The sequence below is a fragment of the Neoarius graeffei genome, chromosome 7, assembly GCF_027579695.1.
Source record: "Neoarius graeffei isolate fNeoGra1 chromosome 7, fNeoGra1.pri, whole genome shotgun sequence".
NCBI classification, from domain to species: domain Eukaryota; kingdom Metazoa; phylum Chordata; class Actinopteri; order Siluriformes; family Ariidae; genus Neoarius; species Neoarius graeffei.
The window spans coordinates 83,532,024-83,547,136 of NC_083575.1; the positions used below are offsets into that span (position 1 = coordinate 83,532,024).

General features: G+C 40.7%; 1 protein-coding gene across 4 annotated transcripts in view; it reads left to right on the forward strand.

The window, feature by feature from the left end:
• Nucleotides 1-10,519, forward strand: part of usp38 (ubiquitin specific peptidase 38) — a 46,673-nt gene extending 36,154 nt beyond the window's left edge. For 3 of the 4 annotated variants that reach the window (XM_060926521.1, XM_060926520.1, XM_060926523.1), the window contains exons 10-11: nt 52-1,309; nt 7,109-10,519. In XM_060926521.1, coding sequence (XP_060782504.1) covers nt 52-1,309; nt 7,109-7,282 — 1,432 coding nt within the window. In that variant the 3' untranslated portion in view covers nt 7,283-10,519. The remainder of the gene's footprint in view (nt 1-51; nt 1,310-7,108) is intronic. The other variant, XM_060926524.1, reaches the window with a different exon arrangement.
• Nucleotides 10,520-15,113: the final 4,594 nt, after the last annotated feature.

Below are 15,113 nucleotides of genomic sequence, written 5' to 3' on the forward strand. Positions count from 1 at the left end.
AACTGTGTATTTATAGATGCTTGTATTTTTGACTAATTTTGTGTTATTAAGGCTACATGAGGAGGAAAAGACTCTCCGAGCTCTCCAGACAGCCAGACCGAAGACCACATCCTCTGACGCTGAGGGTACTGAAGATGACGCCAAAGCTCAGAATGTGTCCAACACCCCGTCTCATTCTCCGAGTAAACTGGTGGACCCTGACAGCGATGGACGGACTCTGGTGGAGCGAATGTTCGGCGGGCGTCTCTCCACAGGCATCCGCTGCCTGCAGTGCAACAGCCTTTCCGAGAAAGAGGAACCGTTTACGGATCTTTCCCTCGCTTTTTGCCCGTCAGGCATTGCGGGTTCCTCGACCGTTCAGTCCCACCAGGGGGCAGTAAACGGTGGCAGTGAGAACCCTGAAAGCACTGCAAAGGATGAGCGGAGCGAGGAGAGACCCAAGACTTCGGCAGTGCTGTCCCTGTCAGATCTGCTCGAGTATTTCCTGGCACCAGAGATCCTGGAAGAGGAGAACTGTTACTTCTGCGAACGCTGTGGCTCCCTGCAGCGAGCAGAAAGGGCCATACACGTAGTGACCGCCCCGGAGTACCTCATCCTCACTCTTTTGCGCTTTTCATATGATGCGACGTGCCACGTGCGGCGCAAAATCCTGGACAACGTGGGCATCCCGCTGCACATACATTTACCTGTTGACCAGCAAAGCGCGTCCTTATCATCTTCATCATCGCCACAATCATCAGTGCAAATGGACTCGCCAGATAGTGGCGAGAACTTGGCCAAGAAGCTTAAACCTTCTCAGAAAGAGAATGAAGGGGGCGATGAAGGCTGCGGGAGAAGGGACTGGCGATCAGGGGTACCGTGTGTGCCTTACGTCCTGTGTTCTGTCGTGATGCATTCGGGGATGTCTTCAGAAAGCGGCCACTACTACTCATACGGCAGGAACCTGAGCGGAACATCAGCGAGTCCCTCTTTTCAGAGTCCAGAATCAGATTCTGGTCTCAGGCTTTCAGAGGACTCGACAGCTTCACAGGAAGTACTGGAGTGTACAGGGCAACTAACAGACTCGAGGGATTGGTTCCTGTTCAACGACAGCAGAGTGACCTTTACCAACTTCCAGTCCGTTCAGAACATCACAAGCCGCTTCCCCAAGGACACGGCCTACGTCCTGATTTACAGGAAACAGGAAGAAATTGGAGGACAAGCTGGGGACTCGAGAGCTACCGTTCATGGCTCGAGGTTCAATGGGGAACCTCCTCTTCAGAAAGATCTAATGGATGCCATCACCAAAGACAACAAACTCTTCTTACAGGTGAGACCACTCTTGGGTACAGAGTAGAAAATCTGTGGTTGAAGAGTTGGTGAGGAAAAGAGTGGACAAAGTAACTGATCGAGCCAGCTGTTTACACACGGGTTACATCCGACCAGCCACTCGAGGGAGGTCATGGGGGATTTGTTGTGGCGATCGAAAACCTGTCGAAGCAGTCATTATTCCTGGCTGCATCGCATTTATGTGTTATAAATGTACAGCCTTGCTGAGCCTGTAAGACTTGGGTGATCTTTAATTTGCGAAATGAAAATCACGAAGTATTGCCAGTCCCATTTTCGTTATGGGACTGAAAACTTGGCTAAATCCTACCATTTTGGAACAACCAGTCATCTTGAGCATTGTAAGATTTCTTGTGGAATTGAGCTGGAAGGGTCACGAAGTAACAACATTCTGACCGGAGTGCTTAATTTGCTTTTGCAACTTGATCTTTACACCCGAACAATCTGATTTTCCAATCACCATTTGATTAAGTAGTGGGAATGGCTGAATGGTTAGAGAAGCAGCTTCAGGACCAAAAGGATTTGTGGTCAAATTATGGTTTTGGATGCGTTTTATAACTGCCTTGGGAAGATATTCTTGTTTTATATTATGGATTGCACAAATATATTTTTAGTATAAATTAGTGCTGTCAAAAATGTCGCGTTAACGCGTTAACTTGACTCAATTTTGAGATTAACGCTCTGTGACATGATGCCACGCCCCACACAGCCAGAGTCCTCTGCCCTCCCCCGAAGAGCCACGGTGCTCGGCTTAGGTTTCGTTTTCCTATCGGCGGCTCCAGCCCCACTTTGCAGTGGCTGTGACAAGACATGTTATGCTCTGCAATAAATAAATTTAAAAAAAAAAAACATTGGTACAACCAGTGTTCGAACTATGCCGATATTTTCGGGGGGTCCCTTTTTTTTCCCTTGGGGGGGGGGGGGTGCTTGCGCTTGTCTCAGAGCGCGGCTCTCCATCGCGCGCTCACTTCGGATATGCAAATGCTTCCCGTTACACACGATTGCTATGTCAATAAACATCATTTTGCCAATATTTTAGAGACCCCCCAACATTTCCCAAATCATGTTTTCAAGGGATCTCATGTCTGTTTCAGGGGATCTCGGATCCCCCGAGTACCCCCGTAGTTCGAACGGTGAGCAAGCCCATTCACTTTTTTATGCTGATAAGAGAATTACAATGGTTTTTCATGTGACAAAAATGTGCGATTAAATTGCGATTAATCGCGAGTTAACTATGACAGTCGCGACATGAATCGCGATTAAATATTTTAATCGCTTGACAGCACTAGTATAAATACGTCGGTGATTCTAGAAAATCGTGCACTCTGATTGGTCGAGAAATTCTGATTCCTTCTTCATAATCGCCTCGAGCGATTCGGCAAAATGCCGGCCAATGCTGTTCCTAAAAGCACTGAAGCTGCTACCAGTAGGGTGCATCAGTTGCCCCCTAAAAATGAAAAGTTCCTCCGATCATGATGCATTTTTGTTTTTAAGTTCCTTTTGGTAAGAAAACACACTGGGTGAAATATTTTGACAAAATTCAAAAGTTTAATGGCGGCACCAGGAGCTCAAAGTTATGGAAAAAGCTGCTATTTTATCACTTTTATGACAAAATTTCGATCACTTTTCATGAAACATTATGGCACCTTATAGAGTATACCAAATATCTTAGATCCACATTTTTAGTACATATTCTAAATATATTATCAAGCACAGTTTGAGTTTTAGCTGTTCATTGAATCATTGTTCAACTACTTTTAAACAATACAGATGTATTATGAATCACATTAAAAGGCCTCTGCATGCTCTTGCGACAAGGCTTTCGCAGATAGCTTTTCGCAGACAGTTGTAATTTATCGTTGAGCGGGGAGTAATAGGCGTGCGCGATGTTATTCACCGCCACAACGCAAGGGGGCGCGAAGTCGTGAAATCGCTAGGAGTAGTTGGTGGGTGTGGTTAGTGGAGTGTTTAGCCTCCGGTTACTTATAATGACTAGAACTGGAGTCGTATAGATGTACGCATAGATTTGGATGTACGTACTTCCTCACTTCCTTGATCAACCGCTCTTCGTGCTGCTCCATCTTCGCTCGTGTTTTTAAAAATGGCGGTAGTGAAAACAAACCAAACCGGGAAAGTAGGGAAGCGGAAGTGCGTGTACAGCGGATGTAGAGTGGACCATAGATTTATGGAGTGGACCAATCAGGGCCCTCTTGTCTGCAAGGCTGTCTGCGGTGGTCACAATTTTTGGGAGGTGCGCGCAGAGCGTCTGCGAAGGGGGGGGGGGCTTCGCAGACGCCATCTGCGACGCCATCTGCGAGGACTGGGTTGTCAGCATGCTTCTCAATCCCTTGCAAAGGTTCTTAACATGATCTCTGGGTCACAAGAAATCAATAAATGGAGTCCAACATTGTGATTCAAACCTTACGCGAAAACATAAAATAAGCGTTTTTTTGGCAAAAAATGAACCTCATGGTGCCACCATTAGACTTTTGAATATGGTCAAAAAATTTTACAGGATGTCTTTATTGGTGAAAAGGAACACCCAAACAAAAATGCATCAGATTTTATGAAAGTGAGGGCAACTGATGCACCCTAGCCACCATGTTTGGTCTAAAACTATTCAAAGGTAAGGTGGGATTGGGGTTTATTTTATCCATTTCAAAACAAAGTATTTTATGTGCATCGCATAGATAAGTGGCACATCTGTGCCGCGCCGTTATTACATTTGCATGCCACTTTTGAAGATGGAGATAATTATTTTGTACTTTTTTTTTTAAATAATCGCCTGTGTATTTATACTAAAACAATCATCTGCCTCAGGCTCAGTGAATATCGGTGAATAATAACCTCGACTTCGTCTCAGTTATTATTCACCAAAATTCATTTCACTTTTGGCGAATAATTTTTCAATCAATCAACAGCTTGATTAAAATGTCAAACTTATAGCTGGCCACAAGTAGCCTACTAACTGGGGACACTAGCGATTTAGATAAATAAATATGAATAAAATCTGAAATATACATACTTCTATCTATAATCTTAAATATAAACAATAAATCTTAAATGTATACTAGAGCAATTATACTACAATTATCGACAGTCCATAATTATCAACACCTTTTCAGATTTACCAATCAAAAACAGTTTTACAAAGGTGAGTTTCAGTTCCAACAGTTATTATTGGTTAATTAATCAACCGGAAGACCCGCCTCACCCTTTAATCTTGTCGTCTGATGACGCAGCTCGTTACCTGAGATGGAATTTTTTTAGCACGATCAGCAATTTGAGGAAAGCCCGGACGTTATAATCGCAGGTAAGCATGGTGGAAAGATAATGGACGTGTTTTTACTCATCAAATTCACCACTATTTCATGATCTCCTCGTCGAAACCTACTTTGTTTCTCACTCTCTTTCGTTTGACCGTCGCCATTTTGTATCTAAACCTGCGTTTGAGAAGTCACGTGCGTGAGGTGTCGATAATAGCAATCACTTTCACCAGTGTCCACCATTATCGACACCCTGTGGAATTAAGGGACATTTACAACTGTTATGGATCGATCTTTGTGTAACGTTGTTGAAGTAGATGAAGTACTTTAAAAAAAAAAAAAAATCCTGTGATTTTATAATTTTTTTTTCGATTCATAACAGAATGGAATGTTGATGGAGTATTTGGAATCCGATTGTAATAAATAGAATTAGACCAGAATTAAATTCCTAACATGTGTGTGTGTGTGTATGTATGTATGTGTGTATATATATATATATATATATATATATATATATATATATATATATATATATATATATAAAATTACATGCTTGAAATATTCAGATTTTTCTGTTCCATTCAGAAAATATATATAATATTTATTTTTTGCAGTTTGTTGTAAATCTACCACAAATTCCAATATCAGACATTTTTATATTTCGGTTTGAGGAATGACGTGCGACCTTTGACCTGGAGTTTCATGTGGTTACAAAGTCAATCGCCTGTTGACATTTATTGGTAAACTAGAAATGAATACAAGCAACAACGAATGATTAACAAAATGCGATCTACGAAAATACTTAAAATGGGACAAAAAGATTTTCTGACGCAGGTTAAACATTCGGTTCATTTGTTGACAAACATTAGAATTACTTCCTCATTTACGTAAAGCACCGACATCCATATATTTATATAAAAAGATACTTTGTACTAAATAGAAGTCTGTGTAAAATTAAATTTTAAATAAATGCTTTAACTCAATACCACATACTGATTTGATTATTTAAAAAAAAAAATCATCTGGATGTCGATAATTGTGGAACGGTGTCTAACTAATGCTGCTTTTCCACTACCAACGCGGCTGAGTAGGGCTGAGCCGTGCCGTGCTGAGTTGGGCTGAGTCGAGCTGAGCGGGGCTGTTGGAGTTGCATTTCGACTACAACCGCGCTGAACCGTGCTGGCTGGAAGTGGGTGGACACATTGGGTGGAGTTAGCGAAAGTGGGTGGACATCACGTGATGTCGTTAGGCGGCGCAAACAGTGACATCAGTGATCTTTTAAGCGGTAGTCTCACAACCCGAATAGTAAACAGTAAACATGGAGGACATGGAGTCGTTAGTGTTGCTGGTCTTGGTGCTGTGGCTTGTTGTCACCGACAACGCCAACAGATACTGGCAAGAGCGTATAGATGAGGCGAGGCGCATAAGGCTTCATAATTCTCGTAATTCTTCTTCTTCCGGGTTTACGGTGTTTACAGATCCCAGCGTGCTCGCGGGGCGTGTGCGGGCGTGTGAGGACACTCCTCCTCACCAATCAGTGCACAGGGGAGTGTCTCCTCACGCCCCTAGCCCCATTCAGCTCGGTTTGGCTCGCTTCAGCCCCACTCCAAAACCGTGCGAGTTTTGGGTGCTAAGTAAGGCTGAAGCGAGCTGAGTCGTGCTGCTCTGAGGTAGTCGAAACGCGAGCCGTGTCGGGCTGAAGTGAGCTGAAAAAGGGTAGTGGAAAAGGGCCATATCTGTGGACAAAGGTGTCAATCCTTGTGGAACGGTGTCACGCGATCTGATACGGTAAGTAATCGGGAACCAGCCCCCTCCCAGTGGAAGTTTGAGTAATGACTGGTGTACAATTTACAGATTGCAAAAGTAGAAAAGACTCTCAACGGCCAAAAGATCGTTAAGGTGTCGATAATTGCTCTAGAAAACTTAGAATGAAAATTCTTCGTTATTCTCAAGCCAAAAAAAAAAAATCCTTGATTAGAATGAAATATAAAGGCAATGTTAAATAAATATATCCTCGGATCTGTGATCTTAAATAGATATGATCAGATCTTAATTCTACATTAAAATGTTTCGTGTGTGTGTATATATATATTCCAGGTAAAACTCATCAAATCTAAATCTCCGTATTAAATTCTATATTAATATGCTGATTGTTATATATTCTAGGTCGTATTATCTTAACTTGAACATGCGGCGCAGCTGCCTTGTGCTGTAGATGTAAGATCCTTCTTACTTTCGTACTTGTGTTAAATATTAGAACGCGAATCCATGATGTCATCCTTTGATAAATAAAACTGAATAATCGTTGGCAAACTGAGATGAAACGAGCAGAACAAAACGCGTCAGAACGATCTGTTAAAGGAAAATAATCAACTCCAGGGTGGTAACTATATCACACGATGCTGTTATAAAAGCACGCGCTACTGTGGTGTTTTTCTTACTTGGTTCTCCACTGTCATGGCTTGCTAAACCTTTAACCATGCGTGTCCTGTTTTTTTCCTCCCTCCTTCCCTAAGGAGCAGGAGCTGAACGCCAGGGCGCGTGCTCTCCAGGCCGCCTCGGCCTCCTGCTCGTTTCGACCCAATGGCTCGGATGACAACGAGCCCCCGGGAAGCTGTGGGCCCTCGGGTGGAGGAGGAGGAGGCGGCGGAGGAGGAGGCTTCAGCACGGTCAGCAGACTGGTCTTCTGAGATCGGGACACTTTCAGACTCGGACAGAGCACTGGACTCGAACGCTCAACAGTCAACACTGGACCTCGTTCTGTCTGAATCCAACATGCAGGAATTCTGTCTCACTCAAAACCACCTCACAAGCTTTCCTTCACAGACATAGATCTTTTTTGCAAAGTGTTCACAAAAGCACTTTTTGCTAACACTTTTTTATGATACCACAGAAAGGGCCTTTGTAACACATTGCAGGAATCGTTTTCGAGAGAAACGCTGGAGGATTTATGAGACGCTTACGTTGGCACTGGAGATTTTATCTGATTTGGATCGTTACATGAAAGAGAGAAGAAAAGACAAGACGTAATTATCACTGTGGATCGGCTTGTTTTTAGTTCCTATTATTTGATTTTTTTTTTTTTTTTAAATTGTTATTAAATGAAGTGAGCGCGTTCAGGACACAATAACACAGTGAAAGCTCTAGAAAGTGTTCATTAAGGCTTCCGAAGTGTTATAAATGCAAATCTGATTAGTTCAAGTGCATGAAAATTATTCATTCAGCTATCACATGGGATAAAAAAAAAAAAAAATTATTTCGAAATGGTGCTTCATTAATGGTTTTAAATGCAAATGAAGCGCCGGTACATCAGCTTCAACACTCCTGTAATAAGTAGATACAATAATGACGCACTTTTCAATACAGGAGATTGGGGGGGGGGGGACCAAACCAAACAATAAGCCATAATGATGATTGAGGGTTCTTGTCTTCTTTCTTTTATGTAAAGGATATGTCAAGCAAAGATCGGTTTGCGACATATAAATCCTCAGCTGTCATAAATGTGTTATGAAGGTCCCCATATCAAGTGTTAGGCTTTTTTACGGGTTGTGACCGATCCATTCGTGGTCTTGTCATCTTTATGGGTACCATTGCTGTCTTGTGGAACCAGATCTGATTCTAATTGTAGTAATCTCTGGAAAGAAATCCGATTTTAGCTCGTATACGAGGGTAAGTCAGAAAGTTCTAAGACAAATTGAAAAAAAAAAATTTTATTTATGAAAATAACAGCTATTTCTCTAAGTATCCTCCATTTTAAGTCTAAACACTTCTGCAAGCTGTGTTTCCATTGGAGAATTCCTTCTTCGTAGAATTCTGGGGGACGTCTTTCACACCTTTTTGAAGTTATAACATCAGTCTTAGAACTTTTTGACTTGCCCTCGTGTGTGGGTTTTTTTATATATAAACAGTTATTCCACAAAATTGAGTCGTACATGAGCTGATAGCTGACGAGGCACATAGCCAACTTGGTGGAGTTGGCTATAAGCCTGAGGAAACCCTCCCAAAGGGATCAATAAAGTTTTATCTAATCTAATCTAATGTACGATGAGTTAGAGTGGAATAACTTTTTTTTTTTTCCTTCTATCCACATTCACTAGATTTTGAGAAACCAAGGGGTTTTTTTTTTTTGCAAATTCAATAAACAAACCGTCGAAATGACCATTTGTGAAAAATGCGATTAATAATAATTCTTGAAAAATAAAATAAGATACATCCTTACCATCAAGTACTTTCATTCCTTTTTTTTTTTTTTTTGTATTTTTTGCGGTTTTGTTTTCGAGTAGTTTTTATTTCATCCTCGGTTGGTTCAGTAACACACTCCGCCATTTTGTTTTTCTCTACTCGCGGTATATGAGCTGATAGCTGAGTAGTAGAGTAGCCAATCAGAGCGCACGATTTGCTCGTATTCAGTGAATGTGGATAGAAAAGGAAAAAATATACATATATTACAGTACTGTGCAAAAAAGTCTTGGGCACATGTAAAGAAATACTGTAGACCAAAAATGGCTTAAAAAATAAGGAAATGAAATGTTTCAACATTAAAAAAAGACTGTAAACAGTAAGCAATAAGCCATAATAAATGAAACAAAGTGAATATTTGGTGTGAGACGACCCTTTGCTTTGAAAAAATATATATAAATTAAAAAAAAAATAAATGGTAGTCTCAGATACAGTGAGTGCAGTTTTATGCGTAAATGAGCTGTAGGTTTTACTGAGCATCTTGCAGAACCAGCCGCAGTTCTTCTGGACACTTTAACCGTCAAACTCGCTTCTTCATTTTGCACCAAAACCCAGCAGCCTTCATTATGTTTTTTAATCTGAAAAGTGATCTCATATGCTGCTCAGATACAAAAAAAATGTTTTTTGTCCTGTAACATTTAATTTTGTGCTGGAAAATGAACGTTTGGACTCCTAAAATGTTTTTGTTCTGACTCAATAACATAAGTCATCAAATCAAATAGTAAAAAGTTTGTCTGGAAAAAAAAATATATATAGGGTGCCGAAGACTTTTGCACAGTACTGTATACTGTAACACCCCCCCACCACCCCCCCACCACTCATGCACCACTCAGACTCCGAGCCATCATACTTGAACGAGTGTTTGTCGACCTGGCTGTGGGTTTTGTGGCGTACCTATAGCCAGATCACCTGGTGTGTTGCAATACATTTACACAGAAGGATGCAATACTGATTTTTATTCCATTGTAGAATTTAAGATATAATTTCAAATAGCAAAAATTGGATTACATTTATGGATAACGTTTAAAAAAAAAAAAAAGGGTGTTTGTGCAAAGAGATTACCATGCATGCTGAATATTTAAACTGAATTTGGTTTAGGGTCAATTTTCACAATTTTACTGTTTTATATTGTAATTATTCGCTTTCGGGGAGGTTCTTTTTTTCACTCCCAATAATTTTCAACTGATTTTATGTGCCTTTTGATACACATACGAATTTTACAAACAGTTTGACTGGATTACAAACCAAGCCTTGTGTAGCTATATCATGTTACTATTTGATTTTTTTTTTTTCCCCCCGCTTCTAACAGTAAAGGTTCACTCATAAGCACAGGCTGATTTATTGAATGTCCAAATATTTAATGTATAGAATGTGAATAGTGTTACAGATTATAAGTATCAGTCATTTATTAATGAAATAATGGGTGATATTTTTGAACTGAAATTAACTGTGGTGTTTATGTCATCTTTTACAATTTGAAGGAACAGGTTATAATGTTTAGGGCTTTCCATAATGTCTTGCAAAAGTATTCATCCCCTTGTTGTTTTGTCCTGTTATTTCACGTTACAAGCTGGAATTAAAATGGGTTTTTGGAGGGTTAGCACCAAACCCTCCAAAAGTTGTTTGATTTACACAACATGCTACCATTTTAAAGGTGCAAATTGTTTTATTGTGACACAAACAATAATTAAAATGGAAAAAACAGAAATCTGGAGTGTGCATAAGTATTCACCCCCTTTTCGTATGAAACCCCTAAATAAGAGCTGCTCCAACCAATTCACTTCATAAGTCACATAATTAGTTGATTAAGATCCACCTGTGTGTAATCAGAGAGTCATATGACGTCTGTATAAATCAACCTGTTCTGGAAGGACCCTGACTCTGCAACACTACTAAGCAAGCAACATGAATACCAAGGAGCCTCCAAACAGGTCAGAGACAAAGTTGTAGAGAAGTATAGATCAGGGTTGGGTTATTAAAAAAAAAAAAAATCTGAATATTCCAGGGAGCACGATTAAATCCATTATAGCAAAATGGAAAGAATATGGCACCACTACAAACCTGACAAGAGAAGGCCCCGCCCACCAAAACTCACAGACCGGGCAAGGAGGCATTAATCAGAGATGCAACAAAGACACCAAAGATAACACTGAAGGAGCTGCAAAGATCCACAGCAGAGATGGGAGGATCTATCCATAGGACCACTTTAAGCCATACACTCCACAGAGCAGGGCTTTATGGAAGAGTGGCCAGAAAAAAGCCATTGTGAAAGAAAACATGTTTAGAGTTTGCCCAACAGCATGTGGCAGACTCCCCAAACACATGGAAGAAGATTCTTTGGTCAAATGAGATTAAAATTGATCTTTTTGGCCATCGTGGGAAATGCCATGTGTGGCACAAACCCAACACCCTGAGAACACCATTCCTACAGTGAAGCATGGTGGTGGCAGCATCATGCTATGGGCTATGGGCAATGCTATGGGTTTTCATCTGCAGGGACAGGAAAGCTGGATGGCACTAAATACAGGGTAATTCTGGAGGAAAACCTGTTTGAGTCGGCCAGAGGTTTGAGACTGGGACGGAGGTTCACGTTCCAGCAGGACAATGACCCTAAACATACTGCTAAAGTTACACTGGAGTGGTTTAAAGGGAAACATTTTAAATGTCTTGGAATGGCCTAATCAAAGCCCAGACCTCAATCCAATTGAGAATCTGTGGCATAAATTGAAGATTGCTGTACAAAACGCAACCCATCAAACTTGAAGGAGTTGGAGCAGTTTTGCCTTGAGGAATGGGCAAAAATCCCAGTGGCTAGATGTGCTAAGCTAATAGAGACACACCCCAAGAGACTTGCAGCTGTAATTGCAGCAAAAGGTGGCTCTACAAAGGATTGACTTTGGGGGGGTGAATACCTATGCACACTCCAGATTTCTGATTTTTTATCGTCATTATTCTTTGTCACATTAAAAACAACAATGTGCACCTTTAAAGCAGTAGGCATGTTGTGTAAATCAAATGGTGCTAACCCCCCAAAAATCCATTTTAATTCCAGCTTGTAATAAGACAAAACAGGACAAACACCAAGGGGGATGAATACTTTTGCAAGACACTGTAAATGGTCTGAAAGGAAGAAATCGGCTGGGCTACTTCATGGCAATAATGCTGCAAATCAGTTTGCATCCGAGGCGTGTGAGTATTATCGGTTACGACATAATGAACTGAAATGAAACTAGGCCGAGTTTTGTTCTCTGGAAATTTGAATGAAAGGGAAAAAAGTGCTTGTTCCGACCGGATGATAGATTTGATTACTTGTTTAATTACTCAGAAACTCTCAATGCAATTACAGTGTAACTATTGACGGTGTTTACACTGATGTATAAATGGACCACACCAGGACGTCTTGTGTAAATATGCAGATAATTAACTTTTTGGCTTGTCATTTTGACTGAATTTTAAAGGAAGAGTTTCTTTTTGATTGCAACACTGTGCCTACATACTTGCTCCACAGGAAGTGTAGCCTTCTTTTCAAGAAGTTTTTGTAACCTGGTATGCTTGCATAACTTTTCATCCCTCTTGAACTTTTCCGCATTTTGTCGCATTACAGCCTGGAACTGAAATGGTGGAGTCAGGGTTGTGTCTCCTTCTTTCCGTTTTTCATCATCTCCCTTGTCCAGCACTGTTGCCAGGTCCGAGTCCATGTGGACCCTGTTAATCCCCAGGATGCCCTTCCTGCTGCAACCCTCCCATTTCTGGGCTTGGGAAACGACCATTCACACCTGTGGACAATTTAGAGTAGCTAATTAACCGACTGCATGTCTTTAGGTTGTGGGGGAAACCAGAGCACCTGGAGGAAACCCACACAGACCTGGAGAGAACATGCAAACTCTACACAGAAAGGCCCCTGTTGGCCACTGGGCTCAAATCCAGAACCTTCTTGCTAGGAGATGACCGTGCGAACCACTACACCACTGCGATGCCCTTTATTCTTTCTGTTTTTGGAATAATGGATTTAGTGAGACTTGACACAATCATGATTTGGGGAGGCCATGGCCAAATGGTTAGAGAAATGGCTTTGGGACCAAAAGGTTGCTGGTTCTATTTCCTGAGCAAGGCACCTAACCCCCAGCTGCTTTGGCAAGTGTGGTAGCGTACCTTGTGTCTGATTCGCCAAAGATAAACTGATGATGCGACTATCAGTTTGGGCAAGAACCCGGCCTATAACTAACTAACTATCTTGACAAAGGTTTGGGATTTTTTTTTCCTTTCCTTCTGAAATAAAAGTACCAAACCCTGATTGATACTCTTCCAAAACATCATTCTGGACTCCTTTTGATCCCTCCTTGGTCTTCATGGTGCTGTTTGTTTGGCACGTTCTCGAGAAAACTCTGGATTCTTCAGCGAACAAGTCTAAGTTTAGACAATGGGAAGTCCTGGCCTAATGGTTAGAGAAGCAGCTTTAGGACCAAAAGGTCTCTAGTTTGATTCCCGTAACCATTTCACAAGAATGGCTGAAGAGCCCTTGAGCAAGGCACCTAACCCCTAACTGCTCTCCAGGCTGTTCTGGGTATGTTGTAGGTTGCTCTGGATAAGAGTGTCTGCTAAATGCCATTAATGTAATGTATTTACAGTATACTAAGATCATATGAAATATAACTGCACATCGGTCAACTGTTCCAACTGACTCCTGATAACACCAGAACGAGGCATTTCACAGCAAAGGGGGTGAATACTTATGCAGTCATGATGATTATTATTTGTATAGGATTTTGCAAACGATTTTATTCATCGAGATTATTTTCTCACATTTGGGTATTAATAGCTATTTTGTGTAGATGCGTTAGATATAATTAACAGTTATTCCACGAAATCGAGTCATACATGAGCTGATAGCCGATGAGGCGCGTAGCACCGAGTCGGCTATAAGCCATATACGATGAGATTGAGTGGAATAACTGGTTTATTCTGTCCACATTCACTGGATTTTGGGAAATGGAGCATTTTTATTTTTTGCAAATTCGGTAAATAAAAACTTTATACATAACGTCCGACAAACGTCCGTTTCCGCTTAGAATGTAAACAAATCGGCGAATTGACAGTAGCAATTTGTGAAAAATGCTATAATAATTCTTAAATTTAAAATACGTTCTTACCAGCTAATACTTTTATTCCAAATTTTGTTGCTTTTTTTTTTTTGTACTTTTGGGGGTTTTGTTTTCAAGTAGAGTTTTTATTTCGTCCTCGGTTGGTTGAGCAACACACTCCACCATTATTTTGTTCTTCTTGAGGGTTTTTTTGGTAGTTGGAAAACCAGCTTAAAGGTGCATTACTGCTACTGACTGGGCTGGAGTGTGGAACAGGAGATATGGGGGTGGACTATATTCCTTTAGCCGTTTCTGTTTCTTTTAAATATTTGATAAAGCCCCCCATTTTGTTTTTCTCTAGTCCTGGTATGTGAGCTGCTATCCTAGTAGTAGAGTAGCCAATCAGAGCACGCGATTGCTCATATCCAGTGACTGTGGATAGAATAATCCCAATGAACTCCATTACACTTGGAAATTGTAACATGACACACTGTGGAAATGTTCAACAGAGTAAATACTTCTGCATATCGATCATGTAGAATTGTTCCCAAGCGTGTGACAACTCAAACTGGACTCAAACCCGTGCATTTCCAGAGGACGTGATCCTCTTTGATAGATCTGTAACACTCCAGGCATCCATCGTAGTTACATTACAGTTAACGTGCAACTCCAGAGTAATCCAAGGAACAATCAGAAGTGGGAACAAGCGCTTTTACCGTAAGCCGCTAATCTGACATGGAGCATCTGATGGAGAACAGGATCCGGTCCAGATCACGTCCACCTTTGTGAATGATGAATGTTTTTGTTTGTTTGTTTGTTTGCTTGTTTGTGTTTTGTGTTTTGTTTTTTTTAGCTCACTGAGTTTTCTATTTGAAATAACGTGCAAATGTAAAAGGAGTTTGACAAAGTGTCAAGCAAGGCAAGTTTATTTATATAGCGCATTTCATACACAGTGGCAGTTCAATGTGCTTTACAGAGGTAAAAGCAAAACAGTAAACAATAGAAAATAAAATTACATAAAATAAAGGGGGAAGAAGAGAGAAAAAAATAATAAGAATTAAACAATAGTAGAAATAAAATAATAAAATGAAGTAAAAGTTCAGTAAAAAACAGCAGAATAAAATAGAATAAAAGTTAAGTAAAGTTTAAAACATGCAGAGACTGTAAAAGTTAAGTAAAGTTTAAAACGTAAAGATGACGA